This window comes from Strigops habroptila, chromosome 4, assembly GCF_004027225.2.
Source record: "Strigops habroptila isolate Jane chromosome 4, bStrHab1.2.pri, whole genome shotgun sequence".
NCBI classification, from domain to species: Eukaryota; Metazoa; Chordata; class Aves; order Psittaciformes; family Psittacidae; genus Strigops; species Strigops habroptila.
In genome coordinates this window covers 29,031,010-29,045,345 of record NC_046358.1, presented here as the reverse complement: position 1 = coordinate 29,045,345, position 14,336 = coordinate 29,031,010, and the positions used below count along the sequence as shown (strand labels likewise).

The following is a 14,336-nucleotide window of genomic DNA, read 5'->3' as shown; positions in this document are numbered from 1 at the left end:
TATCTTTTTGTTCAGATGGTGCATTATTACTTCCTTTAAACAAAATCCTCTTGAAACATTAACAGGAATAAACCTTCTATATGTAAGAAAGAACACCACAAGCTGAGTTAAGAAAAGGCTTTTTCAGAAACAGGAAGACTGGAGAACATCTTTATTTAAAGGAAATTGTAAGAATTTACCTTCTGAATTTATCAAAATAAAAGCTGAAAGACTACAGGATTGATGTCTAGGAATGTGTAGCATAAACACTGACCAGAACAAAAGCATACTCAGCAACAAGAGAGTAAATCTGCCACAACTAAATTTAGATCAGGAATCAGGTTATTAGCCATCAGAGGATGGATGCTGACAACCTTGCAGTTTCTCAGCTTTGAATTTAATCTTAAATTATCGGAAAGATTAAGATACTAAAAAGCACATAAGGACCTACCAAAAGACAGTCAAATCCTGTAGAATACATCTTTGAAGAGTTACCCAGTTTTGGGGAAGAGTAAGATCTGTAAAACTCAGGTGAAGATTCTCTCTAAAAAATTTGGAACTCCTTCAGAGTTCCATTTAGTAAATCTCAGGAATCAAGTAAGCAATCAGTAAAATTTCTAACCCTAAATATGTCAGAAAGAGTTAATTCCAAGTTATAACTCCATCGCAATAACCAGAAAGGTGAAGCCCTGAATTTTAATTGATTCGCCTCCCCCCCTCCATTTTTTCCAGTGGCCCTCTTGAGTTTCCTGTTCTCATAGAGACCTAGAAACCAATAAACAGATCGCAACCTTCCAAGAAGTTGCAAAATTTGTAACAGAAGTAAAATAAACTATCTAAATAATTGATGTATGTTTTGTTGCCCATTATAACCTTAAGTATCAAGTGACTTCAGGTGAGGGTCATAACCATAGTAATACATTCCAATAGGAGCAAGACTATTCTTAGTCTGGGGACTGGACTTAAGAGCTGATCTTGATAGCAGTAACTTATTTCTGCAATTTAAGCCCTCAACTCTCCACTCCAAAAGAAATCCAGTAATGGGAAACACTCATTTTGGGGGAGATTTCACTAACGTGTTTTGGGCAAGCTTATTGCTTTGTCTTTTTAAAATGCTCCAGTGTTTTCCCATGGGCATTGAAAACAAACCTTTAAAGTGTAAGGATTACTGAACATACCAAAGCTGATAATTAGGAAAAGTTGCAGTAAGAATGATATAGGATATTTCGTTTCCATATGTAACATATTCATTTATTCTCAGGTTAGTATGGCTAGAAAAGATCATGTTCTTCGTTTCACATTATACGCTAATAAAATAAACAGTAAATGTGACAAAAGGGTGGTAGTAGATTACCTCCTGACAGTTTAAATCTGTAGCCTGATGGAGAGATCTAGCAAGAGCTGACAAAAATCCCACTAGCTAAATGCACATTTCATTATGTATCAAGATCTTGAATGTGATAATTCTATTTAGATATAATTTAATATTTCATTTGACTTCCTTTTCAACAGTAAACACGCAACAGTGCTGAATATCTACACAGCTGTAGTTCCACTGCAGTTTAAACAAAACAGTCTTTTGTAAAGGTCAATTCTATTATTTCAAAAACCTGCTGAGGTTAATAAAACCTATATGCTTCTAGATGTTATTCTGTTAAACAAAACAGGAGCACCTAAAATGTTAGGCTTGCAAAACTTTCTTCCTAAATTTTAGATTAAAACTCCCACAACACATATATTCTGGCATAAGCATCACTGTGAGCAAGCATGTATATTTTATTGTTTTGAATCTTACCTAGAAATCTCTGCTTGAGAATTCTTCTCTCCATCAACTGTAAATGGTGATGCTCCAGTTAATAATTCATACATAAGAACACCAACACTCCACCAATCAACAGCCTATAGAACAACAATAATTGTATATATTATGATACATTGAAGTAAAATTGTTAACAAAAGAAGGAGCAAAACAATGTACCCAGAAAGCAACTAGCAAAGGAAGAGCCCACCTATCAGTACAAAGGCAAACCTGGATACAATAAAGCATAAACAACTACAGTCTTGATTGGAGGTATTTTCTAAATTAATTTTGTTTTGAAATCTCTCCACTTAGCTTCTTCAACTAAGTTCTCACGCTGAACTCTTACCACTCACTACTAAAGTTACCCCCACACACACCCTGCCATCAGAATTCATTTTTATTTTTACCATTGTGAAGTGATAAGAACTCTAAAGAGTACACAAAATAATAGAACAACCTAAGCCTTGCTAAGAAGGAGTGGAACCTGAGCTTTTAGGAGCTGGAGAATAAAACTAAGGAACGTTCAAAACACACAATTTCAGGGCACAGATCATGGTTAATCAGGGCACCCAAAAATGCAGTGGATTTTTCTCTTATATTCTCTGGTAACAGATGTGATCTTTGGCTTCCCATGTGTTAGTAATACTATTCGTGTCTCTGATACACCATAACTTACAAAATATTTCTCTCTCTTAAAAGAAAGGATGCTACTATGAATAATAAAGGAAGCAGATTAGTCATTTCAACAAAATTAATTTAACTACAGGTGTTTCAACTTCTCCATTTTACTTACAAGAAATTTGCAAATCAATGAAACAGAAGTTTTGTTTTACTTATGTTGACAACATTAACACATACAGGAAAATAGTTACTGAAATTATGACAATAGGACCTCACATTTCACGTTTTTTGCTTCAAGATACACAAAATTGGACATTTTATCTATACAGCCAAGAGTGTCTAGAAGAACTAACTAAAGAAATTTCTGTACTGTCAGTAATTATTTTTGCAAATACACTACCATCAGAGAGAAAAAAAAATTTCTTGGCATGTGTTTTTCAAATAGAAAAGGAATATCTGCAGAATCAGAAATGAAACTTTAAAAAAATAAAACCTGAAATAGAGTCATTCTTTTAGACAAGCAATAAAGCTATCTAGAAGAGATCAGAAATCAAAAACATTGATAAGTGCACAGCACACTAAAGCAACCTCATTTTGTCTTTCTTTTTTTAAAGAGAAGATCTTTGATTTGCCAGATATGCAGTAAGTACAAAATCCGCTACAAACCTTCTAGCACTGCATCACATCACATTGCTAATGATGAGGCAAAGAGTGTGTGGGGTAAACAGCTACCATTACACACAACTGCAAAATCACCCTTACTTATCAGCTAACATTTGGTATCAAATTGTGAAGCTATTTCTTATAGAATACTGTATGGCTGTGCACTACACCTAATGGAAGTGTAAGATAGAACCAATCAAAATAACAGCACAGAGATTCCTTTTTAAATCAGCCACAGTACTGAATTGATAAGCACTTCAGAAGACAGAATGAGAGTTCGAAGTGACTGATGCATTGGAGAGACGCTCAGAAACTTGCAAGACTAAAGTGAAAAATAGAATGTAGGAAAGCTTCAATTCATAAGTTTGTAAAACTCCATTTTTAATAATGACTAGGCAAGCTGTACAGTGGAAAAAGATGCAGCTGTTATAGTGGAATACAAAGTAGGTGTGAGACAATGACAAACTGAAAAGACAAAGCGCATTCTATTTTACGCCTAAAAGAAGAATCAGGGAGGTGATCATTCTGCTGTACTTCAAACTGCCAACTCTTAGTTGAAACACTGCCTACTGCAGCGCTCCCTACCTGAAGAAATACACAGGCAAACTCAGACCAAAAGGGAAGCAGAATGCATAAAGGAAAAGAAAGAACCTTCTCACACAAAAGCCTGACTGAGTCCAGTTAGTCTAGAGGAAGGAGATGGATGGAGACATAACATTTTCCAGTGCTTAAAAAAGCCATTATAAGAGGAACTGTGACCAACTGTATTCCATGACCCCCACAGAAATACAAGTCAACTCAAACTACGGGGTGGGGGGGGGGGGAATTAAATATTCCCTAAAACTTCTCAGTATAATGAGCAATCAAAATAACTTACCTAGGAATATTGTAGAATTGTTTTGGAGAGTAGAGGTTTTTTTTTGTTTCAAATATCACCTGTGAATTACGGTTACCCTGATCTTCCCTATCAATCACTGACACTTCTTAATTCATAATAAAACTTGAGCCTCAAGCTAAACAGAATTATTTTTTCACAATCTGAGAACATTTATAACATTAATAACCCACTTCATGCTTCAAAAAACATAACAGATATCCCTGATATACAGGGATTTTCAAAAATTTTAAAAAATATGTCTGAATTAGCCACAGAACAGTCATTTTTCCACTCTGAACTTGAACAGTTTTATAATTAAAAACAAATAAGTGTCAGCTAAGTATTTTGGTCCCACTGCACATTTGGAACAAATTTTGAATAGAACACAAATAAGTCTTGATACCTTCATAAATATGCCTTTTACTTAAGATTAAAATCTGAAAACATATTGATGTTTTTAAATATAGGTAATAATCTATGTTAGGACAACCTGAAATAAGGCACATTTAAATAAGAACTATCACATTTTACAAAAACCCCTCAAGGTGAACAACAGCGTTGCCTAAAGAGTTAATTTAGACAGAACTATTGACTTGTTGCTGTTGGTTGACAAAAAGCTCAACATGAGCCGCAGTTATGTACTCGCAGCCCAGAAAGCCAACCGTATACTGGGCTGCATCAAAAGGAGCATGACCAGCAGGTTGAGAGTGGTGATTCACCCTTTCTACTCCATTTTCATGAGACGCCACCTGCAGTACTGCCTTCAGCTCTGGGGCCCCTAGCACAAAGAGAGACGTGAACCTGCTTGAGTGCAAAGATGCTCAGAGGATGGAGCACCTCTGCTGTGAGGACAGGCTGAGAGAGTTGGGCTTGTTCAGCATGGAGAAGAGAAGGCTCTGGGGAAACCTTAGAGCAGCCTTCCAGTACCTAAAGGGGGCGTACAAGAAAGCTGGAGAGGGACTATTTGCAAGGGCATGTACAGGGACATGTAGGGACAGAACAAGAGAGAATGGCTTTAAGCTGACAGAGGGGAGATTTAGATTAGACATTAGGAAAAAATTCTTTACTATGAGGGTGGCGAGACACTGGCACAGGTTGCCCAGCGAAGTTGTGGATGCCCTATGCCTGGCAGTGTTCAAAGCCAGGTTGGATGGGGCCCTGAGCAACCTGGTCTAGTGGAAGGCATCCTTGCCCATGGCAGGGGTGTTGGAACTAGATGACCTTTAAGGTCCCTTCCAACCCAAATCATTCTATGATTCTATGAACTTAGATAGAACATACCTTGTCATGTCCTGTATCTCCTCCTCTTACAATATCTGGAGCCATGTATTCTATTGTTCCACAGAAGGAATATGCTCTCTCATTCTAGCATTAAAAAAAAAAAAAAAAAAGAAGAAAATTCACATCAAAAAATTATATTACACAAATCACATGGGACAGATATGGCTAACAGTTCCAAGATGCTGGCAGCAATTCTTCTCCAAATAGCTCAGAACTGCTAGCTAAATCATATTCCATCATATGTAGAGATGTATCACATAATGCTACAGAGTATATACAGTCTTCCATGAAAAAATAAAATGTCATAGGTTTGTGTGGCAGTCTAAGGTAAACACACAAAAATTAATTTATTGGTATTTTAAAACTTCCCCGTAAATCTTAATGATCTATACATTTCAGAACTACACAAAATTCCCCAAGGTAATATAGACACACATTCTGAAAGCTGCAATATCAATACTCTAGACAACAAATGAAACCTTCCAATTAAAAAGAACATTTCATTGTAAGATATGCAATTTGACTAAACTGCACACAAGATCCTTTGGATTCACCATATTTAGGTATTTATTATGACCTCTAGAAAAGTAATTTTCTTTTGCAACAGATACATACATAAAACCACAACATTCTCTCAAGAAGAGACTTGGAGAGAGGCAAGAAAAAGAAAGAGAAAGACAGACAGAGTTGTAGATTTCATTTTATTCTACACACTGAAGTTATTGCCTTGATTATGTTCAAAACTACGCTGCTTTCACAGGCATGTATAATTGTTCCCTGTTAGTGATTTACCTTTGAGGTCAACATGAGGTCATGCTGTACCTTGCTAATGACGAAAGCACATGTGTTTGGGCCATGCAACATTGCTCCTCCCTTATCCTTCAAGCTTCTAGCATTTTGGGGAGAGATCCTGACAGGTCCTTTAAAGAAGAGTGTTCAAAAAAGCAAATATTTCAAAAGTCAGGTTTTACATTTGTAGATTCAGATTTGGAGTTTAAAACAGGTGCTATATAAAAGAATGTACTACACTAATGAGAAGAAGCTTCTATAACTAGAAATAGTGCTCAGTGCTACCCTGAGGCATAAAAATTAAACAGTCCAACAGCATTTTATTAAAATACACATACTGCGACTGGTTTGGGGGGACAAAATTCCGAGTTCAAAATAGTCATAGGCCTCATTTTGATCAAATATTATCTTGAAATATTTTCTGAGACAAAACCATAAAATAATAAGCTTGTCATGATTCCAAAAACTTTCTTTTGACATAACTATTGTTTCTCCTTATTTTTTCCCGTACCTGTTATCTAAAAGAAAAATAGCGTGATAAAAAGCAAAAACAAAAAAAGAATTTCAGAAATTCCTAGCCCTTCACCCTGGCATCAGCCAATCTAAAGCTATATATCCCTCTGTTCATTTTTCCTTCAGCTGTAAGGAGGGAGCAGGAAGAAGTGAAAGAAGGAAAAGAAAGGAGAGTGAAAAATATAAACCACTGTTCGTCGCTTGCTGCCTCTCCAAAGAGTAAAGATTATGCAGCCAAGCTGAGATTTTGAAAACAATTTATATTGCTAATATATCGAAAGAAATGGATGAAAAGTATTAGCATTTAGTTAGCTGCAAATTCAGCAAATTGTCCACAAAATTATGTCTTTTTTTGCCTCCATGTTGTATAATAAAGCTAGGCTACAAGAACTACAGTGACAAGAAACAGACTGGGGAGTCATCTATGAACATATACAGTGGTACAGCAGAACTCTTATGATCTCAGGTACCTCTTTCTGGTAAGAAGGCCCACTAAAAACATTTCAAAACAAGCAGAATTATTAGTAGTAACTGTTTTGAGAAACTGTATGTAATTGGTGGTTCTGATTTTCAATTATATTTACCTTTAAACTTTTTTTACCTTTAACACTCTTTATAGCTTTTGATATGAAAGATGGAATTTATGGAAGAATATTTGCAAATTTATTTTCTTTCTTTCTTAAATTCATGCCTGAGGTATTTTTTGTCCTTTGCAAAATTCAGTGTTTAAAACCCCAAAAGTAATTTTGGAGGTTTAAAAAATTTGGTATATCATTAAAATAATTTCTTATAATTAAATTTCAATATGAAAAACTCATACTGCAAGTCACAAACAGGCAGTTATTTGTTCGTAATGAATGAGTTTTATAAGAAGTCCAACTTCTAATGCACACAGGTAAGTACTTGTATTCCTTTAGCTATTGCTTCATTTTGTAGAATGCAGAAGCGGCCTACTGCTAAAATTCACGGCTGAACAGAGCCAAGAAGCAGCAGATGATTATCACATGTTTAGCAATTTCTTAGCAACAAGTTAAGTAGAAAATTGGAACTCAGCATTAGGTAGGGAAAAAAAAATTTACCCTCTGAGCATCTTCATAATCAACACTGATTTCCCATTACATGTTCCAGCATCATATTCCAAAAGCCTTGTTAGAACCATCTTACGACTGTTATAAGGAGATCATTAAGAAAACACTCTGATAACAGCTGTATATAGTTTCCCATTTAACTACACCAAAAAAGCTCAGAGGACTACAGCACTCCTCAGAACATCAATAAAGCCAACTGTCTGAAAGCAAAGCATTCCGACATGACTAAAAATTGGCGCAGATTTACCTTCATAAAATGCTGTTCAAAGTCTTGACTTCAGACAGTTGAAAGTCACAAAATCTGGATATTTCTTTGTTAGACACCTCTGTTTATGTTGTGTTTTATTAAATTACAATCCACACCAACTACATCTGTTACTTACAGAACAGTTTTTATAGTATTTTCCCTAGGAGTACTTCTGTAAATTTGCCATTGTTAAATATGCCTCCTAGAGGAAGTCACTAATAGTCTTTATTATTATGCATAACATGAGGGTTTAAAACCATTTTCAAAGAATGTTACCTCCAATAACAGTTCCCTTTTTTGTCCTGAGACATGGACATACTGGAGAAAGTCCAGCAAAGGGTCACTAAGAAGATTAAGGTACTGAAGCATATGAGGAAGGGCTGAGAGAGCTGGGACAGTTCCACCTGGAGAAGGGAAGGCTCAGGGGGATCTCATCAACGTATATAAATGCCTGAAGGGAGGGTGCAAAAAGGAGGGAGCCAGGCTCCTTTCAGTGGTGTCCAGTGACAGGACCAGAGGTAATGGGCACAAACTGAAATGCAGAAGGTTTGCTCTGAAGATCAGGAAACACTTTTACTGTGAGGGTACCTGAGCACTGGCACAGGCTGCCCAGGGAGGTGCTGGAATGTCTCTCCCTGGGAGATACTCAGAAGGCTTCCTGACATGGTCATGGGCAACTGGCTCTAGGTGACTATGCTTCAGCAGGGGAGCTGGATGAGATGATCCTCAGAGGTCCCTTCCAACCTCATCCGTATTGTGATTCTATGACAAAAAGTCACTATATGTTGTATTTCACCACCCATTTTGCCCACAAATTGAGTATGCAGGCCACCCACACCCTCAAAAAAAAAAACTTAAAATTTCAAAACCCACAACCAAACCCTATGTTCAGTATTTTGCCCCCAGTTTACATTTCATTCAACTGGAATGTATCCATAAATACCAGAATCCACATTATTAATACTTTCAAGATATGAGATGGAAGACAAGAAAGGAAGTTGATAAACAACGACTGAACTTGGATTACCTACAGGTGAATTCTCATTGAACATGCACATCTTGCAATTACTCGAGCTTAAGAATTCTTTGCATAACACAGCATGCTCATTTTCTTCCCCCACTCTGCATGCTTTGTGGTTCCCTCTTCCGAGTTGCAGAATAACAGCAATCAGACACTAATGTAAGGAAACAGAATTGTGACTAACCCATCTCCAATAACTAAATATGACAATATTGACCTTGTCTTTGAAAGACTGTCATTATGTTTGCTCCCAATCGGCAGTGCTTCCATGTTTACAGATAATCTAGAGATAGTCTTCAGTCTTCTAGCTGAAGCTGGTTTCATGACAGCTAGTTTTAATTTCTTTTTTTTTTTTCCTAGTTTACCTAGTTCAGTATCATTCCTGAATGTTTATGCAATAACAGAGGTTTTAGTAAAGGTAAACAAAGCGGCTACTTCAAGACAGTTGGCTGCTGAAGAGTGTAACAATTTTTCATGAAGCCACTGATACAGAGAGTTTTGTTAAGACTTCTTGATGAGTGAACAGAGACAGGTTCACCTGGACAGCCAGGCAGTTCACTTTGTTAAACTACCCCTCTCCTAAATTGGAAAAACAAGTTATATTCCCTTAACACTTATTCTTTGAGATCAACAACACAATGACACTGTGGATGTGCCTATATGTACTACCAGATTGTTTCTAATACTCTAATATTACATATGGGATAGGCCTTTAACTTTTTCCACTCCACTGATGGCAACATAAAAAAAGACAATGCACTGTCCTCTTTCAAAGTTCCTTGCAATCATTCTGACTGACCTGAGCATCTCAGTGAAATGTAACTGCTTCAACTTACTAAGGCACTTTGAATCCCATGTTTGTATGATCCCTGAAGCCTTTACTCCAGATTGTCTATTTTAGCATCCCACTTTCCTTTTCCTTCATCAAAAAATAAAGGGCGCTAAGCAGCTTTAGGACACAGAATTCTGTAGCTGTCCAAGATGGAGAGGTATAACGTGGATTAACATCTGCCCTGAAGACAGTCACTTCACCAAAGGGAAAAAAAAAAAAATCTTAGCAAAAATGACAGTGCCCTGAGACCATGTGCACCGACCTTGGCAGGCTGACCACAATCACACCATTTCCAAAGATCCAAAAACCCAGTTCCAGAATTCAATCAGAAATGCTGACAGAAGGATGATGGTTGTGCACCCTCATGCTCTTGACGATCTTGTGGTATCATCACTTAGCCCTGCTTCATAACCAAGGAATGCCAGCCAGGCATTTGAAACTATATGAAGCTGTAGAAAGCACATGTGTAAACTTTCCTCCTCAAAGACATAGAGAACTTAAGCCTTCAGAGTTCTTTAATGAGGCTTCCTCATCAAGTACGAAAAAAGCACATTACCAGTGGCAGAAAAAGCAAGAGGATGAAACTCCATTTTTCTGCAGAGACTAATCAAACTCACCGCATCTACAGATAATGCCTGACTGACAGAAGAACAGTCAATACTATAATACAAGGGTGAGTCCTTGAGAGTACACATCCTAGTCTATAGCTATGCAAATTCAGTTCAGCAACATATGCAATGGTAGCTCAGACAGTAATTAAGTCTCATAACTGTTTAACACTGTTCAACAGGTCATAACAGGGCATGTGGGACGAGAACTGTAATTCCAAAGTAAACCACAGAAATTAGATGAGACTGCAGGAGACCAAGGAATCACACATGCACAACACGCTCCTAAAAGGCTCATCTCTGCTGGGCCAAATAGCCTTTTGGCAGCCAACTCTTCAGACAAAGGGCTACTCCACTACGTTTTATTTAAGAAGTTACTGTGCTGGAAGGATGGTGTTAGTTTCCAGTGACACAAAAAAAAAAAAAAACCAAAAAAAAAAAACACCCAACAAAAAAAACCACAACGAAATAGAAATCTCACATCCCAAATGTGCTGAAAATGTCTGATTCAACATCCTAGCACACCCAAAAGGGCATGGGAACTGGAAAAAGAAATAGAGACAAATTCAGGACAGACGTTTCCCAGCATCCAGAGGGTGAAGACCTCCATTATTTTATCCCATGCACCCAAAGACCTGCATCTGATAAACAAACTGTGTTTTAATACTTGGCTGAAGACATCTTCAGCTAGGAGGACACAGTCGACAACTGTCTAATGTCATGGCCAAAGTATTATTCCTAAAGAAATGTCATCTTAGAGCAGTGGATAAGGGACTGTTACATGGTATCATAACTCCTTCAATAAGGAGAGAACATCATTAGTTCAGGGCCTCAAAAGAGTCAAGTTAAGTATATCCTCTAAAAACAAAGATCTGCATAACTGGAAAATGCATCTTGTGATTGTCATGCTTACTCATAGCATGGCAGATGGGGGATCCAAGTCAGCATGAAGGAAAGCACAGAGAACACCTTTTGGGGCTCCCAAGCAGCCCCAGAGCAGGAGGGAAAAAAACTAAAAAAAAAAAAAAAAAAAAAAAAAAAAAAAAACCAAACCAAAAAAAACCACAAACAAACAACATAAAAGATTCACATTGAAAGGTTCAAGACACAAGCAGGCAAGGGCTGACACGCGGAGTACCTCCTGAGTCAATGGTGTCATCAGTACGTTTCTGCTGAGTACTGGAGAAAATAAGATTTCCATTTAAACTTCTGCCGGTAACTAGAAGTTCCATGAAGAGAAACATACCATCTATACAAACATTAAGCACAAAATACACCCATCTGTTGCCAAATTGGCTGTTTGTACAAGAGACAGACTGAGCAAAGTGGAGCATGCCATTTGACCAGTAAAAACAAAAACAAAGAAAAAGATCAAAAAAAGTCACTAAGATTCATTTCAGATGCCTTGGGAGCAAAACAAACACATATTAAAGCAAAGTATCCAAACAAAAACATGAAGAAAGACTACAGAGGTGTGAATGAGTTAAGCTAGCTAATAGAATACTAACACAGGTAAAACTAGACAAAAAAAGGAACAACAAATCCACACCTGCAAAGAATAACTAGATGCTCTATCTAGAGTCTCTGACTCAGAATACTGAGGCACATTCCAAGTACGCTGCTCTGTACGTGTGCACCAAACCTGAGCATCTATTTGCCATACAAATACTGCTTTGGGAAAATGCCTCAGAGCTTAGGCACTTATGATTTTATCTCCAAAGCATTAATGCAGATACGGAAAGTACTCAAGTGTCTTAAGACAGTTATTCATCTATTTGAAGATGTATTATTTAACATTTAAATATATGACCTTTGAAGAACTTCTTCAACTTGACAAATATCATTCAAACAATATATGCTGCTGCTCCAACGTACACTTCGGTCCTACAATCCTACAGCTTATTTTATTCACAACAGTCTTTGTGCCAGAAGATTAGCCATGTATTCACTGAAGCCATTCTTTTCAGCATTCACAATTAGGACCCACTTCTCCAACTACATGAAAGGTCACCTTTGAAACAGAACAGACTGCTTCTGTTCTCCAACTCTTGATGCACAAATACTTTGTTCTTAACTGAGCTGGACTAGTACCCTGAACATCAGATATTACACATTCTGAAACCATACTACTATCATATTTCTTTGAACCATGAAGCTTAACTCCTTCAATTAATTTTGTCACTTTAAGCAAAAACAAAGTTATTCTTTTCTACATGTTCTTTAATAGTGTTCTCTAATAGGAATTCCTTGCTAATAGGAAAAATGGTAGGATACGGTCTAAAGGTTTGGATAACAACTAGAGTACATAATTTCTATCATAAGAACTTCAAGAAATTGAAATTAGATAATACTAGAGAAAGGGCACTTCTCAGCTATTGAATTTCCTTGCATTTTGTATTAATATAAAACATTCTAGGAACATAGTCAAATATCTTAAGAATTACTCTTTTAGAGCATTCAATATTAAAAAACAACAAAACCAAACTCTAGGAACACTAAGTGCCGTAGGGCCAAAGAACCCAAAGACAACCTCTAGAGTCAGAGAATCAGAGTTGCAGTCTCTGATGGCATGTATTTAATCTGTTAGCAACAAATCTGTGACTGAGTAACACCCTGTGACACAGGGCAAGAAGGTGCAATTGAACAGAAGGTAACCAGGTAGCCAGAAAAAAGCTCACTGAAGGCATTCAGGGTTGCAAAAAAATTGCATCAGCTACAAGAGCCTAGCAGAAGAAAAGTCAGTCTGCTCAAACAAGAGACACTCAGCAGATGGCATTATTCTGTTCTAAAGGTTCAGTCATGTCAACTGACATCCCTAGTATGTGCTCATGAAGGCTTTTGTAAAAAAAATGCCTTGGGAGACCACACTGTCCCCAAAGATACTGGAGCATTTAATACTATATTAAAGTATTTAACAGCTCCTGCTACTAATTTAAATTGAATGTGCAGAAGTCCCGACACCCTTTGCATAAATACTTGTAACTGATACCTTGCTAGGACTGTAATGCTTCCCAGTGATGAACATGTCATCCCGAATGAAACCTGCATGTTACACTTCCATAAAAGGTCTCACTCAAGAGGGTAAGTCAGGAAAGCAAACTCAAATTCAGAACTAGAAATGGCAGCAAAAGGCAATGGTACTGGAAACATGCTCAGTAGGCAGTAAATCCTCTTGAAGAATAACGCTAATATGCTTTTTGTGAGGTTCCTACAATCTCTAAGGTGCATATTTATCAGTATCAATGTAATAGGAATAGCTTCAGCCACAACAGCATGGCAAATGACCCTCCTATTTTATGATTTTATCAATTTATTAATTAATAAGAAAGAACATTTTAAACAATACACACTAAATTGTCCCTACTAATAATTTTATTTTATTCAATGCATATTTGGAAATTGACAGAAACATAATTCATGCTACTATTTTTATGAGGTTGTTGAAGAAAAAAACCTAATTAGTTGAGAAATAAGCAGATTCAGACAGTAAAGGCTAGAAAGGATATATTATGCTACTGCATTCAGGAGCAAGACTCAGACTTAACTAGGGGTATGAGCCCACCCAAAAAGTTTCACATTTATCAAATGTAATATTCTTGTTCTTTCAACAGGAACATATAATCCATTTCTTTACCTCCTCAAATGTCTAAAGTGTTAGATCATTTCCAGGTATGAACAGGTGCCAACATTTGCACAGTGAGAAGTCTCACTGTTGCTTTTCACTTGACTAAACCAGGGAAACATGCTGGAGTACAACTACCTTCCTTACCTCTAAATAAATGTTTAAAGTCCAAAGTTGTCCTTCTTCCTTTGTTAAAGGAAATTCAAAGTCAAAATTAACTTCCAGGTTTCACGAATTACACTCTCTCTGGGCACTATCAGTACTGTAGCAAACAACATCAATCAGAAATAACAACATATAGCACAATTTCTAGCAGACAAAGGACAGTATCTTTATTGTTGCTATTTTGTACAGCTGTGAGTGGGTGTAATTAGAGTTCTAAAAGCTGTAACTT

General features: G+C 36.9%; 1 protein-coding gene across 6 annotated transcripts in view; it reads right to left on the bottom strand.

Annotated features, from left to right (window-relative positions):
- Positions 1–14,336, bottom strand: part of RPS6KA5 (ribosomal protein S6 kinase A5) — an 80,728-nt gene that overhangs the window by 30,567 nt on the left and 35,825 nt on the right. For 4 of the 6 annotated variants that reach the window (XM_030484698.2, XM_030484699.2, XM_030484703.2 and 1 more), the window contains 2 exons: positions 5,223–5,306; positions 1,775–1,878 (listed from right to left, as the gene is read on the bottom strand). In XM_030484698.2, coding sequence (XP_030340558.1) covers positions 1,775–1,878; positions 5,223–5,306 — 188 coding nt within the window. Of the gene's footprint in view, positions 1–1,774; positions 1,879–5,222; positions 5,307–6,014; positions 6,143–14,336 lie in introns of all 6 variants that reach the window. The other 2 variants (XM_030484701.1, XM_030484702.1) reach the window with 2 other exon arrangements.